Source organism: Atractosteus spatula, chromosome 26 (assembly GCF_055471065.1).
Source record: "Atractosteus spatula isolate fAtrSpa1 chromosome 26, fAtrSpa1.hap1, whole genome shotgun sequence".
NCBI lineage: Eukaryota > Metazoa > Chordata > Actinopteri > Semionotiformes > Lepisosteidae > Atractosteus > Atractosteus spatula.
The window spans coordinates 8255624-8272820 of NC_142731.1; the positions used below are offsets into that span (position 1 = coordinate 8255624).

Below are 17197 nucleotides of genomic sequence, written 5' to 3' on the forward strand. Positions count from 1 at the left end.
TATTTAAGATTACAGTCACACCCACAGAGGGAAAACGGGAATTACACAATAGCTGGGCAAAACAAAAACCTGATTTTTAAATATGAAGTTGAAAGAAAAAGCTTGTGAAACTGAAAGTTTAAATTGACCCCCTTCTCATTGCTATTCTCATACAACAGTTAAAAGGAATTGATCTTTCCTGTCAATACATGTATAATGACTATTAAAATGAGGTTATACACACACACACAAGGTGACAGCCTGAACTCTTTGAGGCAGCTGTGGTACAGATGACTGTTGATTCAGAAAGACAAAGACCAATCAAAATTCATGGCAGTTTGTGGGAAAAAAGGGAAACATTTCAGAAGGAAAAATACAATTTGGCTTTTTTATTTTTGTCCTCAGTTTACAGTGGAGTGATTTAGTATGCAAAAAACAAGAAAACACAAACCCAGAACTCAGGTAGTTTTAACATGAATGGTTTTAATTGTACTATTTACAAAACAATTTCGCAATCTGATTCTGTTATAACTGCTCCAACAATTATACTAGTACATTGAAACCTGTCTTGCTTTTACTACAAAAACAGAGTACAGTGATACAAGATTGAAAATCACAACTGATGCGTAAAATATAACCTACTATTTATATTTATATATGTATATATATATTTAACAAAATTGGGATTGCATAGCAATTTGCAACTCAAATATGGAATAGTTCTTTCATAAGACTGCTGAATCAGTTACACCAACACAACGTTTAGGGTGACAAAAAAATTGCTAAGCTGAGTAGTCTCCTCCTGCAATCGAAGCGATTGCAATAAATAGTAAAAACATGAAAAGAAAAAAAAAATCTGGAAATCAATAGTTCGAGTGACTGAAGATTTTCCCTTAAAATTTGCCACCTGAGATCTGGGTGCTGTTTTAGACGGAACGCTAACCGATACAGATGGAATGTTTGTTTCCTTTTGAAGAGAAATCGGAATTTCTCTGCTCCGCGCTGGACAATATTCCACTCACAACCGCAGAGTCACGGGTTTTTCCACACAAGCGTCTCCCCACTTCGCTCCCCTACAGAATAAAGACGACAGATTCTCTTTCTGAATTTCTCACCACCCTGGAGGGCAATGCCAACGAGACATCCGAAACGCCTGTACACCGCTAACGCAACCTGCAAGCGCGCCGCTGACCCGTTCCTTCCGCCCAGCTCCTCCCACAAGGCTGAGCCGCCAGGTTCTCCCGAGCTGGTATGAAATCTCAACGTCAAAGACCCTCGTGTGAGCTTCGCAGAGTAGGCCGACGTGCTCATTACAGAAACCCGGGAAAGAGGTCAGTGCTTCTAACACAAGCCGCAGTCATACTGCATCTTCCCACCGGACAAGCCCAGACTCGGCGCTGCATGCCGTGTCTTGACACAGCTGGTGAGAGAAATGCGATGGGCAGAGCCACAAAGACGACATTGCCACAGAACACAACCCTCCGGGTCAACAGAAATATTTACTTTATTGGAAAGAAACAGGAACCGCTGACGTACAGGACAGCTGGGCGCTGGAGAAGCCTCTGAGCTTCAGGACACGGAAACAGGCACTCTCCCAAACGACGGCCCATCCCTCAACCCCAGCGCAGCACACGCTCCAGGGGGACTGAAACACTGATTTATACGCCACAACAGAGAAGGACGTCCAATTCGAACGCGAAGTTCTCTTAAAAGGAAACAATGTGACAAGCTTGCGTTAATCTGGGTAAAAAAAAGCATTTGTCACTCCACTTTAAACTAACATGGGGTCACAGACATCAGCTAATCAATAGAAAATACCCCTTTTCCATTACATCGGCTGAGCCCATAGTCTGCTACATAGTGCGCTAGAAGTGTATGCCTACCACATTAGAAGGATGCTGTACCCCGAATCCTCATTGTATTTTACCTTCAACCTAATTCGTAATGGTTTATTCTTTTTTTTCCTGTGACAAAAACAAGTTTAAAAACAGGTTCTAAATTTCTGTATGTTCACTAAAAACTGTGAAAAAATTTGACTGTGTTTGAATATCAAACAACAGGATCTCTCTTTTTTTTAATGCCGAAAAAAGTCCTCGCGCTTCATTCATCGGTGGGCCACGCGGAGCGCCGCGGGGGGCCTCTGCTTGCCGTCTTCGGAGAGGGGCGAGGTCGGGCCCGGGGCCGGGCCGTTCTCCGACCTGCTGCCGGAGATCCTGCGGACCCCCCGGGGGGGCCGGTCGGCCGGGTCGCCGGGGTCGTCGGGCTCCGTCGGCGGGTCGTACGGCAGGGGGAAGTTTCGCCTCTCCCACGGCTGGACCGTCTGCGGGAGAGGGGGGAGGACGGGAAGCCTTTAGCTCGCGAAGCAGGAGCGCCTACGCCTCACCCGAGGAGAACCTGTGAAGGGTGCTGGCAGCGCTACGGCACGCGCAGGAGGGCAGGAGGGCAGGAGGACAACGATGGCACAGGGCAGGGGACGCAACGATTCAATTAAACCCCACCAACACCACCCCCACTTGAAACCCCCCCCCCCAAAAAACTAATAAACCATTAAAACAAACAACAACGATCTCCCAGTTATCCATCCAGGTTCAAACTGCTTCATTTAATTAGGGGTTGCAGGGGAGAAGGAGCAAGCAATGGGCACAGGCAGGGTTCATCCTGGACGTGACGCCAGGCCATCGCACGGCACACAGAAGCACACACTCGCAAGCAATTTTCCCAGCAGCCCGTTAAGCTACTGGTCTGTCTTTTGTGTGTAGGAGGAAAGCCATGCCAAGACAGGGAGAAGATACAAACTCAGCGCGGGCAGAATCCAGGGCACCAGTGCTGCCAGGCAGCAGTACTAAACCCCGTGCAAACCCTCTCCCAATTATAATCTGGCCAAAACTCAAGACGTGAGGGTTCGAGACCTTCCTAACACACGCAGAGAGCGGATTAACTGGACTGGCTCAACCTGCGCCGTGTTTTCCAAGAGACTGAGAAAGCTGTGCTAACAGTGCGAGTCAAGACGAGGCAGAAACAGCTCTGCATGGGCACAAGAGGGAAAAAAAACTAAAATGGGGGAAAACCGAATTCAAGCTGCGCCCGTGCCGAAGCGCGGGGTGCCTCCTCACCAGCTCCTCGAAGCTGAAGTCGGGCGTGGAGCAGCGGGTGTCCTCGCTGGCGGGCGGCCGGTGGGAGTCCCGGGAGCCGGGGGTGTGGGGGTTGGACAGGAGGTCGGGGCTGGCGGGGCTGCGTGGGGAGGGCAAGGGCCCGAAGTCCTGCAGCGCCTGGAAGTGCGCCGTGTCGGGGGAGGCGGGCTGCGGGGTCGGGGGGTTCGTGCCGCCCAGCAGGGGGGTCGTCCTTCCATCCGACGACTTGTAAGACCTGGACGCCAGACAAGGAGCGGGAGGGGGGGTGAGATCACGCGGGTGTAGCGGCAAACCCCAAAAACCCACCAAGTCAAACTAGCGGCTCAGAGCAAACGCAACCAACACTCCCGAGTTCACAGGCGTGACGCACAAGAAAACCAAAGCAAGGCTTTCGGGTGCACCCCCAACATCAGCAAACAGCCATCATAAACGTCACAAAAGGCAAACGTGGTGAACGAGCTTCCCAGATTATTAACGGGAGATATCTGACCGGGAGGGCTTGAAGTTTGGGCGGCGGTCAGTGTAAGTCGGCACGCTGGCCCTCACCTGCTTCCCCGTCTCTTGGCGGGAGCGCTGGCTGTCCAGGTCCACCGCGAGCGCTCCTGCTCCTCGCACTTCAAGTGCAACTGCGAGAACGCCGCGTCCGACAGGTCTTCGATCTGGGAGCACAGGGGAAGCACAGCCCCGTCAGCGCAGTCCTTACAGCCACAGATCCACACACTCCCCACCCCCCAACCCCGACCCTATCGCAGGGCCTTAGGGAAGTCACTTGCTCTTGCTGGCCTTACTGATGCATCCCTGGGGATTTCTGAACGCTAGGGGAGCAAATGGACTCCCACATCACAAACCAATCCAACCACACTGCTCATCTCTGCGCCGGGCCCTTAACCCTCAATCTTCGCTCTTCACGCAGAGAACTACAGGACGTGCACGTCATTGCACATGTGTTTGGAAAGCGCATACCTCAACACTATCATCCTCCTCGGCTATTGGCTGTGCACAAATATCCACTTCTCTCCAACTGGAAAAGATTGAAGATCAAGTATGTTCACAAATTGATCAATTTTAAGCATTTAAACATTAACACTGACATCAAAACTAATACAATGAAATGCGTTACGTAGCACTGAGCAGAAACTGTAAAGTACACGCTGCCTTGTAAAATCATCATCTTTAATCTGAGAAATCTGAAGTTATTTTATTCAAATAAAAATGCACAAGCAGCTGTCTCAAAATAGAAAGCATCTCGGATGAGAAAGATCATCTACCTAGCTGTATCTGTAAATGCTCAATGCTATAATCCTGGAGACTGAAACGTCTTCAGCTGGATTTTAAAGCTGCAAAGCTAACTGTGCCCCAGATCGTGTACAGCGCTTTACCTGGGCGTCAGGATTTCTTTGTACTGGAGCTTCTCGACTCGAGTTGTGGCCGCGACAGACATTGGAATCACGATGTTGTTGATGTCGAAGGAACTCTCGCCTCTTCGCCTTCGCACTGGCTGCTAGGAAAACACAGCAAAGAAAAGGTAAAAATCATGGTAACGAACGCTGGAGGTATACTGGTTATGTTTAAATCAACTGTGTGCGTGCTGTCTAGTAAGCATTAAAAAAAGACATGTTTAAATGATCAATATTTTGGATGACAGGATGAACAAACCCCGTTCAAACACAAAAGAGGAGCATATAAGAAATTGGAATTAAACTGCTGATATATCAGCCAATGAAAAATGGGAGAAAAAAAAATCACTAGCTCGTATTGTGCAGAACCCAAGCATGACACATAGATCAGACCAGAGATATCTGTGAAAGTACAGTGCCCGTCTGTGTGTGAGGCTCTGCTGGAAGTGTACCTGCAAGGATTAAATTAGCATGTTTTTTTAATCACCCAATAACTCATCAACACTGGCAAAACAAGAGTGAGAAGAGGCCTTTGCACTGAGCAGGGCCTCATTACTCAGAAGGGGCGCCGGTGCCCTGTGCTTACTGGGGTACTGCTGGCACTCTGACTGTTGGGAGCAAGGGGTGTGGAGCTCTCCGAGGAGGTGGACAGCTGCCTCATCAAGGGACTGTGGGCAGGGGTGTGCAGGCTCGCCAGGGAGGTGGAGCACGGGCTTCCTGTGTCCAGGAAAATCTTGGGAGTTGCTGGGAAGGAACGGGACAAAAACGAAACAAAAAGACCAGGTTAAAAGTGGCTAGGGTACTGTAACCAGGCAGTTTCCAAGCAGTGCATCATCCCATATGAGGCTTTACACCGCAAGCTTGTGGCAACATTTTTAGGACAAGAAAAAACAGCTATAATAATAATTGCTTACACTTATATAGCGCTTTTCTGGACACTCCACTCAAAGCGCTTTACGGGTAATGGAGACTCCCCTACACCACCACCAATGTGCAGCCCCACCTGGATGGTGGATGGTTGGTAGCGTTAATCTCAGGAGAACCGGACCACCTTTCATACACCTGCCCCCCCCCCCCCCCCCAAGACATTTTCCTGTAAGTAACTACTCCGGAGCTGCCACTACGTCTCATCATCACTCATCAGGATCTCCACGTGTGAGCTAGCCGGGGGCAGGTGCAGCAGGGCCTACTCACTGTCTGTCCTCTCGAGGGAGTGCTCTCGCTGCCTCTTCCTGCTGTGGCTGCTTTTGTCGTAGGCGGTGGGGGTGAGGGCCGGGGCGCGCTCCGCGGGCGTCCTCTCCAGCTTCGACATGCTCAGCAGCTCGTCCAGCTGCTGCTGCTGCTGCTGCTGCTGCTGCTGCCGGTGAAGCTTGTCGGGTCGGACCTTGTGGTGCGAAAGCCCTGGGGAGCGGGAAGGGGGGAAACGGATCAGCGCCTCCTCGCCCGGAAGACGGAACGCTGCGCTGGCGAACGGTCTTGGAAGAGCTGTGGCATTAAAAGGGGAACTTCAGCCCCCCGTTTCTCAGACTGGATATTAAATCACGGTAACAAAACGAATTCATTGACCATATAACAGAAAAGTTTTTGAAATGTCAAATTAGTCACAAAATAGTGAACTTTCTGAAAGTGCTGTAAGTAACTGCAAACCGCTGGTCTCGCCACGGGCGAGAGCGGGTTCCCATGAATGGCACTGTGATGCAAGCTGGCCCTTCCTCCTCACTAGTCACTGTAGTGACTAATGTAACGTAAATGTATGAGTGAATAACTGCAGGTTGCGAAGCAGACATTTCACTACTAACAAGTAGTATTTGTCGGCTCTTGAAATCCAGAGCAATAATTTTATTGGATTAATAGAGATGTATTCATATGCCTGCTTGTTTACAGTAAATTAAATTACTGTAAATGCAACCAAAACTGGTGTAAATTGGAGGTTTTAGATAAGATCACTTTAGTGGCCATATACAATTTTTTTGCATTAGGAATTTGTCTTTTCGCATACCCCAGCTTGCTCTCCATGAGACACACAGACAGGGAGAGAAGCTGGGGGTCAGAGCGCAGGGTCGGCCATTTATACGGCGCCCCTGGAGCAGCTGGGGTGAAGGGCCTTGCTCAGGAGCCCAGCGGAGTACAACTCCTCTGCTGGCCGCGGGATTCGAACCGACAACCCTCCAACCACAGGTGCAGATCCGTAGCCACAGAGCCACCACACCGCCCGCTACAAGATACTCTGCACATTTGTACTTTTACCATGGTATGAAATTAAATACAAAAATAGTGCTGCAGTTCTCCTTTAATGCAGACGCACCGGTAACACTGTGTGTTCATGTCAGGATTCTGCAAAGGGCTTTCCAATATTACAAACTTGCATTAACTCAAGACTTCATGGAAACAGAGGGAGCTGGAAAAAATGAAACACTGTAAGAAGGTCACGACTTACTTGCAAGCAGGGAGTTTGTCAGCTTGTGTTTGTCTTTGGAAGTGGAGTCCGGCAGGCGACCCGACAGGGATATTTTGTGTTTTAGGGAGAGCTTCTTCAGGGGCTTGATTTTCTCCAGAGGCTTGTTCTGCCAGTGTGACTTCATCACCCTCTGGAAGTGCAGGTTCATGGACACATCTGGAACCAGAGGGAGTCAGGGTATTGAGCTTATTTAAATTCTGTTAGTCAATTTAGGCAGACAGCTACAACACTATTTATTATACTTATTTATTACACATATTATCTATTATACTATCTTCCTCTGCCACATTCCAGTTTCACATTCCGTCGATTCATTTTGCAATTTGGATATTGTTACTGTCTTTGTAGAAAGTGAGTAGAAATTATATTAAAAATGAAACATCATTTTTAACAATCTGAACTTTCCCTGGAGCTCCACTAGATGGTGCCCTATGCCAGAATTTTAAACACTGTCCCAAGATCAAGCCTTATTTTTTGCCTCCACTTTTCCTTGAATTAGAATTCTACACATCCCTCAGTCATTAAGAAATCCAAAGGTGTCAATGAGAGGCAAACCTAAACGTGAATTTTTCTGCCCAATTTTTTTTCCTGCCCAACTCTCTTAAGTAACCATTTTTACTTTTTACAATAATGTTCAATACCGATTTGATCTAAACTGTTTCCGTAAATCAAGGGCATGAAGATCGCTCCCTTTCCATAGCGAAAAAAGGAGTTTTTAGTCTTTTTTTCAGCAAAACCTGATTTGACTGAAAGGTAGCGATACAGTGAGCTAAGAAAATGCTGAGAACTGCTCATGATAATGACATACTAGAAGGACTCCGAATGCCTGATCTTTTCCGCCTGAAGCACATTTATAGACTACGGAGAGAGTTCATGTTAGTAAAGACATGGTGCACAGGTGCTTACCATCGGAGAAGGAGAGGATGGGGTGGACACAGGGGTCGAACAGGGACAGTCTTTCCAGCAGCGGGGCTTCGTACTGGACCTCCGGGGACGGCGACACGCGGCTGCCGCAGATGACGCACTGCGGATTGACGTCACAGCTGCAGCGCGGCCCCGCGCTCCGCTGGACCTGCTAACCGGAGACCAGGGGTGAGCGCGACTCCCAGAAAGACCAGGCCCCGTTTCCGGGGATCTGTGAGCCCCCCCACCTTTTCTCATCCTCGTTAGAATCGAAAAGGTGCAAAATACGTTTTGGCAACCAATCCCGTCACAGCCGGTTTCAGTGACTGCAGGATGAACAACGTGCCAGATCTATTCTGCACCAAACCCACTACATCAACACCACTCGCGCTATTAAGTTGCTTTATGGAACTTTTTAGGGGCTGTAAAAACCACTGCCAGGCGTGCAGACTGGGGATGCATGGGAAAGAGCCCTGAAGGCGAGGATCTGTCCGAAAGCCACCAGGACACTTCAACGGCTCGGCTCTCTCACCTTACGGTTCAGGTTGGCGACGGCACTGGGCCTGACGAGCCGCCGCTTCTTGTAGGTGAGGACGGGGCGTGTCCGCGCGGCCACACACGTGCTGTCGGCAGGCGAGGGGAGCGGGTTCAGGCGCTGCTTTTTGCCCGTCAGCTCCTCCGTGTCGGAGCTGTCGGGCGACCCCGCGTCGGGCAGGCCGCGGTGGAGACTACGGGCGAGAGGTCGCAAGAGTCACGTCAAGGTGGTCACGGGCCGCACGGCAACAACACGCTAAACCCTCTCCGGGACGCTGCGTTATCAGCACAATGAAACGCGTGTCCTACCTGTTGATGACTCCATTGACGGGCCGGGCAGGGGCACAGCCCTTCCGGGGGGCGCCGTCGGCAGAGGGGCTGTGTGGAGGGGCCAGGCTCTCCGACGAGTCCGAAGTGCGGTTGTCCTGCAAAACAGCCACGGCGATTAGAGATCCCTGATGCCTCCTGTCAGCTGCCCAGACATGGGGAAAGGTGTCCAAATACAAGAGAATTCCTGGGTCGCGCCAGGTGGAAAAACTTAACTCTGTCCAACCGAAAACAAAGACCAGCACTGTCCCGACTTCCGCCCACAACTCGCCCCCATTACCAGGAGAAACTGTTTGATTCAGTGAATAATTCTAGTTTGCAGCCTCTATGGGACAGGCAGAGGGCCAGACTGGGGCTGCAGGTGCTGTGTAGAACTTGTCCAATAGGGGAATTTAAGCACCAGTAGATTCTGTGCTGGAATTTCCCCTTTCAGATCACTGAAACTAAGGATGTGGTTGTCAGTCATCTTGAAGTGTACAATAGAGAAGCGGTCTGGGTTTATTTACACAAAAAAACGTCTTGAAGACCCACATGTACTTTAATATCTTCCTTCATGTACATGGACAAACTGGATCAAACTGTCCACCAGAAACCAACATGTTTTTGCAGACATGTTATCCAGACTGCAAGAGTAGGGGAATATGGCCAAACTACCCTACATACTGACATTAGCTATTGGTCTGCTCTTGCTCTCCACATTGCGGACCTCAAAACACACAGTCAGACAAACCTCTTAAATTAATTGGGCTCTAAGACTACACACCTGATCACATTTCAACTCCACTGATACAAAGCTGATACAAATTCATGAAATGCAGCAATAATTACAATGAAAATGGACAACACAAACACTCAGGAAGTCCACCTATGGATCTAATATGACCCTTTACTTTTAAAATATCTGTCCTGCTCTGTCTTGGGATTGTAAGCAATCTGCAAGATCAATGCAAACCAGATCAGGTCATGCATCTCCATGGCAAGAACAGCTCAGTGGGCAATGCTTTGTAGGTTTTGATGTCTGCCAGACTTTCCTCAGAGATCATTTGTGACAGGCTGCAGGTGCTGGAACCCAACATGGCTGGACTGGCTCTGCCACCAGGCACTCTGCAGCTGCTCAGAAGGCCGCCTGCTTCACCCAGCACCATCCCGGAACAGCTTCGTCTTACCTGTATGAGGTGGCTGCAGGCGGAGGGCTCCAGTTTCACCTCCAGACCATCCTCGGCGGTGATGTCACAGGGGGCGGAGTCTCCCAGGACTATCATGCCCTGCCAACATGAGACACACTGATGAAGCTCCGCCCAGCTCAGTTTAACACAGAAAGGTATGGGTGTGTGACCACTTGCAAAGCAACTATGACACTATCCATCATCCTCTGCCTCATTTCCAGTTTCAGACCATTCTAGTGGCCTAGCAAGTGTTTAATTTGGGGGCACAATATTCCAAGCCAGAGATGGTTGAATGACACTGTGCATGATGAAAGCAATATGATAAACTGGGACTATAAAAACTGTGATGGGCTTTTACTTACTTAGCTTTTTTAATCTATTTCAGAGCTTTACAGACTTCACAAAATCACAGGAGACTTTCTATCCATGAATGTGAAGTGAAATACAACTTGAAGGGGACTGGAAAGCAATTCCGTTAAATTATACCTGAAAGGTCTTTGATATGCTGGTTTGCAGAAATGTTTGATTGTGCATTTTTTAAATAATTCCTGTGGCGTGAATCTTCTGTCACTATTGCGAGGAATAAATCTGTATACTATCAGATTTTCAAGAGTGCAACTGGAACCGTAAGGGAGCTGGTAAAACTTCCTACCTCTTCCAAAACCTCTGCACCACACTACAACGCAATGTTAACTGGGATGGTAAGGTGCCATTTAACCCACTGTCCGAAGAAAAGGTACACAGAGCAGTGCACCTCTCTCCTTTACTGACCTTGTTTGCACGGATCTGCCTGTAGATATCAGTTTGCTGACGGATCCGATACTCCAGGTCGGAAATGTGAGCCTGCAGCCAGTTCCAGTGACTCACAATGGAGGCCCTCTCGACGGCGTATCTTCCTTCCGCCCTCCTCCACCTGCGAAGAGAAGAGAACAGGTGATCAGCACCTCTGGCTGACGCCACTCACCCCCGCACAGCCTGACCCAGGCAGGACGCAACGTGCTGCAATGGCTACACAAACAGGACTCTCGCCTCCACGCTCAACACCTTCGACTCACAACCACACTGCAACGATGGACTCAACCGGCCGACCTCGCGGAGAGCTCGGGCAACAGAACTGCACTGATACAGAGCCGATGTATAGTCTGGCTCAGCGCTGGCAAAGAAGCAACCAGGTTTAAAACAAAAAACACTCTGCGACAGCAAAACACAATGCAAGGAAGGTATGTTTTTTCAAGGCCTGTCTCTGCAAACTCACAGCTTAGCCATCTGGCGGCAGCCAGTTCCTCCTTTTACCACATTTTTTTTTTCTTGAAATGTTCATCACTGAAAACAGAATTATCAGCTAAGAGATCACTGACTGAACTCGCCAATGCTACACTTGCACGCGTCGCAGTCACTGCAGTTCAGACGGGACAGAACTAAGGTGTTAAAACTCGGTCTTAAGTCTACACGACTGACTTCCAGTTGTGTTTTTAATTAAAATTCACATTTTGCTCAATGTTGATAAGATGCACTGAAGTTGTACCTGACATCTAAACTGTTTAGTCTTCAGTCCCCATTTGATGCCACTGAGTTTCTTTTTTGCAATGTCTATTAAGTATCATACCCCAGACAGCAACGTGGCTGATGTGCTCCGAGTTGGATTGTGTACATTTCCACAAGCTCCTGAAATCAGAGGAGGTTCCTGCATGCTGATAATCTCCCTTGCGTTTGCACACTTGTAAAAGGATTCTCCTTTTTAATGGAATCTGCCCTATGTGGTTTAAGTGAGCCACAATTACAGTCACTAACAATTAGCTACTTCGCTTGCTGCATCTCTAATACAAGAATACAACAATACAAAAGTCCTAAACGCTGAACGTCACTCTGACGAGTAATTAAAACCTAGCTGTGCCTACCTCCTCTTTCCGACAGGCTGCTCAGATAAACAGCCCGATCCAAGAATTGAACAGAATTTAACAGCTTATTCAATGCACAGTCACAGGAAATGTGTTTACTATTGCAACATCTTTAAAAAAAAAGAGCCCCCCCCTCCTTCAAAGCTGGGGCTGAGCTGCTGTGTTGTAATAGATTCAGAACACCCGGACTCATGCCAGCTCCCCTGAGAGAGGACAAAACCAGCTTCCAATCACTGATATGATGATTGCAATAATGCTTGAGTCTTAGATATGGGGTATTAAGTTGCTGAAGTTGATCTAATAATCAGTTTTGAGGGAACAACATCACGATAAAGGAAATTTCAATTACTGGGGGGAAAAACTGGAAACAAAACACAGGACTGACAGTATGAAAGCTTCTTGGAACACAAATGAGCACCTTCACATTGAGTCACACGCATTACAGTGGCTGATCTGTGTAATCGAAGATCCTGACCCACTATAACTGAGACCTGACAGGAAAGACTGAAAACCTGCAACCAGGTTCAGATGGAACAAAATATTATAGCGCCCGTTTTCTCACTTGTTTTAATCGGGAGTGACCAACACAAAACGGAGAGGTATTAAAATCCTCCATTCTGACTCGAGCAGAGAATTAATCTCCCTTCAGGAAAGTGTCACTGAGCAACCTGTTCTCAAAGACACGTGCGTCAGGCATGGGTATATTTGATTCTTGAAGGAAACAGCTGAGAGAGATTCCAGAGCATCATCGTGCTCAATACAAAAATGTGGACAATGCTGTAACGGCCAGGTCTGACCTGTCTGTGAAAGAGGGAGCACCATCCAAACACCCCCTTGAGACACTGGCCCTGCAGGCATCACCCAGACACCCCGACGCATATCCAGCCCACAGCCCAGGGGAAACAACTTCTGATCCTTTCATTTACACTAATAATCTTTAAATTTGTGCAGGAGAGACTCCATCCTCCTCTAGCTAAAAGCAAATCCGCTTTTGACCCAGACATGAAAGTACACAGGACCAGAAAATAAAACAGTTAAAAATTATACTAAAATGAACATGTGTAGCAAAAAGCCTTATGTTGACATAGGTCTAGTCTGTGGGATATGTAAATAAGAAACTTACAATATGACATGGAAAAAAAGCGATCTATACTTTCCTTGCAGCTGTGTGTAACACTTTGCATGGACAAAATTGTTTAGATGGGAGGTAGACAAAATATGCTATTCCACCTCTTAAGTGAAATTTAAATGTGGTTTTCCCTAAGCAAAATTCCAAGCCCTGGACAGCATATAAGCAGAGGTAGGAGGACAGCAGGAAAACTGAAATGGAAGCAGCAAGCCAGGAGAGGAAACTGCAATCCAGGGGGCGCTATATCACTATTAACAGTTGATCCATTTGGAGAACAATGAAGAGTGCTGCTCAGCTAACGAACAGTTGCTAGATGATTATTTCTCACGAACCCTTTGCTGGTTTGATAACATTTTTTTTTATCCCAACGCCCCAGGTCATCTTGAAGCCGGCCTTGGGTTGCAAAAGTGCGCTGGCCAGAAACACGGTATGCATGCCTGTGTGGGGGGAGGGGTAGGCAACAAAATAGCAGAGGATGTTGCAGTTCCACCGTCTTCCACAAAAGACTGCGCTACAGTGGGAATGCAGGCGATTGAGACGCTGATAAAGGCAGTTTCAAGTACGATTCTCACTGATGCAGGATGATGATGGGACATGCTCAAAGCTAATGAGAATCTGAATCTGCAAAATACTTTAAGCGTATGTCAATTTTTTGACAAGTACATCGAAAAGAGAAAAACTACCCACAATTTACTGCATCCACCGGTCACCAGCTTAGAAGTGAATTGTTTCAAACATTATGGCCACACCGTGCATAACACTGAAATGTAGAATCCAATGCTGTCTGACCTTGGAAGAAATTGAAATCGGTATAATTAATAACACCCAACACGAACAGCCTAGCTGAAAAGTTTCAACATGTGCTTTGACGTTCGACGTGTTTTTAAGAGCTATTCCGCAAATCATGGCAGAAATCAATCTGCTAGGTTCCTACTCCTGTTGAAGTACAGCATCAACAGAAAAGTGTCAGCAGGAAAGCGGTAAACTTTTGCCGTCCACAGAAGACCTCTGTGTTAAATGGAGAATGTCCAGAAATGTGAGTGAGAAGGTAAACTGTGACTGTCACTCCCACAGCAATGTTCCTAGAAGCCATATGGATCATGTGTTGGTTTGCTAGGTTTGAAATCAGAGCTGAATAAAATAAAATAAATAAAAATATAGCTGAAGAGGACTAAATAAAGATGTTAAAGTCACATCACTATACCTACCGCATTTCTAGCAATATTGTAAGCACAGCAACCATTTTTTAAACATATGACCTTGATTTTTTTTTTTAATTTCTCTTAATGAAAACTAAGAGGCTACTGGATGATGAACATTACCAGGCCCTATAGTAAAGGCACTTCTCATGCCATTACAAAATTTCGATGGACACATGCAAGTAATATTTACATTTATAAACCAACTGCACCCAAGAACCACATTCCCTTAGAAGAGGAGGGAGGTGCTTCACAAAACATGAGAAAATCCACATGGTCACAGGTTGTCTGACCTTTCACCTCAACACGGATGAGAGGATTCACTTCACACCTTCATCCCTGTGGGACCAGGAGACAATGCGAGAAGTGAGGAAGATGAAGGAAAGCCTGGAGGCAGCGCTGGACAGGGTCCGTTCACACTTGCAGAAACATGCAGGAAGCCAGTTCTCTCCTGCAGCACGTCGGCGGTGTGAAGGCTGAACCCAGCAGGGTTCAGAACGCATCCTCTTGTCCTCTCAAAAGACGTCCCAGCTGCAAGACTGACCAGTGCAAACACACGTGGGATAGATTCCCAAAGCCAGTGAACACCACGGCGTGCCCACAGCATTGCCGATAGAAGTCAAAGAAGGAACACACATCATCCAGGCGTGTGTGGCTTGGATTACAAACACCCACAGGACTGGACAGACCCCATCTCTGAACTGGCTTCATCACTGCTCTCCTCCCCACCGAGAGCTGGTGTGTGGGGAGCGGACTGGCGCACTCCGACTGCTGGAGAGCAGTCCCCCAGAGCTATATAAGTGTATGGATTATTTTTAACCGTGTGCCTTTACAAAGAAAAAGAAACCCTTGAGGTTTTTTCGGAATCAAACTTAACCCATTTTGCACAAAACGTCTGCCGACTCCCAGTACTGAATTATACACACGCTACAGGCATGTCTTTCCCGTAACTCGCGCGCACACGCGCACACACACGCAGGAGAACACGGAAAAGTCAGCGGAGAAGAAGAACAACAACGACAGGGGAAGGGGGTGGGGGTGTGGAAGGGGGTTTGCTGGTTTGAGAAGTTACTGAATTATATTATTCCCTCCGATAAAAGGGAATGCTCCTTTTAGCCACAAGGAGGTGGGAGGAGGGGAGCCAAAGAACTCCAAATCCCCAGGGACACGGACTTCGTTTCTAGCCTGACGGGGGTTACTTTGCCGAGGGGGCGCCGACGCGCCTGCCTTCTCTTTCAGACTGCTGGCTTATCCGAAGGGAAACCGTATCTCTGGGCTGGGTCTGGAGAACAAAGAATTGAATGTGATGAAAACAAACAGCCCGCCCCTGCACCATGTGACCAGCCTGTGGCGCACAGAACCAGCTGGAGAGGGAGCGAGCGAGAGAGGGAGGGAGGGAGTACGAGAGAGAGAGAGGGAACGAGAGAGAGAGTAAGAGAGAGGCAGGGAGGGAGTACGAGTGAGAGAGAGAGAGAGAGAGCACGAGCAAGAGAGAGAGGGAACGAGAGAGAGAGAGTAAGAGAGAGGCAGGGAGGGAGAATGAGAGAGAGAGACGGAGCACGAGCAAGAGAGAGAGGGAGGACAGGGGCAGAGGCTTAGCTCTCTCCAGGGAACAAAGAGAAGCGAGGAATTCACACCGACACAGCTCAGACCTTCAGCGCAGCGCCATTAACCAGTGCCCTGCGCTAGCGAGCAGGCGGCCACTTAGAAACAGGGAACAAGCAGATCTGGCGGAGAGGGAGGGGGAGGATCTTAAAATACTAAAAAATCCGCCTTTTCCTGCAGGTCCTGCAGGTGAGCATTTGAACATCAGGGCCACAGTGCAAAGTGAGCGAACCGTCCTTAAAAAAATAGTATTCCCCACACGGGAACATAAAACAAACAAGCATGCTAGGGCTGTAAACTCTCAGCTGACAGATGGCACTTCGACAAATACGGCATCTTTACAAGACGAGCTCCTGGGCTCCCACCGCCCCCGGCAGGCACTACTACTTACACCACGTTTCCTGCTGTCAGCGGATCTCGGAGACCTGCGGCTGCTTCCTCCTCCCTCCTCCCAGGAGGAAGCGGACAGCACCGGCCTCACTCCCCGTACTGGAAACGCGCGCTGCCTGCCGGACAGCGTGGTGCGCCCCCTCCGCGGACGCGCGTTCCCTTAAATAACCCTTCCTGGGCCGCAGGACAGCGGGTCCCATTCCTGCCGGCTGGCTGGCTGGGAGACGCGCTGCTAACGCACGTCGCAAACTGGGGCTGGAAAATTCCCTCTTGCGGGGGGCAGGCCGAGCCCCCAAGCGAGCCGGGCACAGTCTGTGTACAGCATGCAGGTAAACCGCTGCTATGAGCTTTGATCTAAGCCCGTTAACGACTATCTCATTTATTCAGCGCCTTTCTGAAGCAGCGCAAGGCGCTTCGCAACCATTGATAAAACAAGGGGGGGGGGTATCTGTTTACAAACCTATTAGGATGAGCTGGGAAGCTGGTTTAAGACCCGTACATGAATCCGACTAGGTGTTTTTTATTTTTGTTAATAACAAGTGGCTCTTTTACTTCTAGACATCATCAGTGGTCGTTCTCTATGGGCATCCACACGACGGAGAAGAAAGCATCACTTCCGACTCCCAGTGGAAAACTTGAGATGTGTAAAAGCGTGCGGAAAGGAAACCTTCCATCTGGGGAAGTGGGAACCTGTCACACCGAGCAGGCACCCAGGAGTTTAGTGCGACACGTAAGCCATAGAGCACTGCATATCAGGAAAACGAAGTCATAGGAAGAATGCTGACAACACAGCAGAGGCAATTCTCTATTGGGTAATAAGTACTCAATTGATCCGAGGATCTCATTCAGCTGCCCCTCGGGGGAAAAAAAAACAGGGAATTGGCTCCAACAACATGGTTGGGCAACTTTGAAACCAATTCTGAAATTTTATGGTAATGCATTTAGCAAAATACAGGCGAAATCTTGTTCTTGCAAAAAAAAAAAAGCAGGCTGCATTCTAAACATACCAAAGCTCAAAGTTCTGTTGGGAAAGCCACAAATCAGTCTATTACAACAATCACATTTTCAGGTGAAGTGCACA

The 17197-nt window shown here is 48.4% G+C and overlaps 1 protein-coding gene across 5 annotated transcripts in view; it reads right to left on the reverse strand.

Moving 5' to 3' along the window:
- Positions 1-437: 437 nt before the first annotated feature.
- kansl1b (KAT8 regulatory NSL complex subunit 1b) overlaps positions 438-17197 on the reverse strand; it is a 56565-nt gene continuing 39805 nt past the window's right edge. For 2 of the 5 annotated variants that reach the window (XM_088906218.1, XM_088906220.1), the window contains 13 exons: positions 10667-10808; positions 9896-9994; positions 8712-8827; positions 8401-8596; positions 7872-8037; positions 6945-7121; positions 5702-5908; positions 5094-5251; positions 4490-4611; positions 4074-4131; positions 3657-3769; positions 3093-3345; positions 438-2299 (listed from right to left, as the gene is read on the reverse strand). In XM_088906218.1, the coding sequence (XP_088762344.1) occupies positions 2084-2299; positions 3093-3345; positions 3657-3769; positions 4074-4131; positions 4490-4611; positions 5094-5251; positions 5702-5908; positions 6945-7121; positions 7872-8037; positions 8401-8596; positions 8712-8827; positions 9896-9994; positions 10667-10808 (2023 nt within the window). In that variant the 3' untranslated portion in view covers positions 438-2083. Of the gene's footprint in view, positions 2300-3092; positions 3346-3656; positions 3770-4073; positions 4132-4489; positions 4612-5093; positions 5252-5701; positions 5909-6944; positions 7122-7871; positions 8041-8400; positions 8597-8711; positions 8828-9895; positions 9995-10666; positions 10809-17197 lie in introns of all 5 variants that reach the window. The other 3 variants (XM_088906219.1, XM_088906217.1, XM_088906216.1) reach the window with 3 other exon arrangements.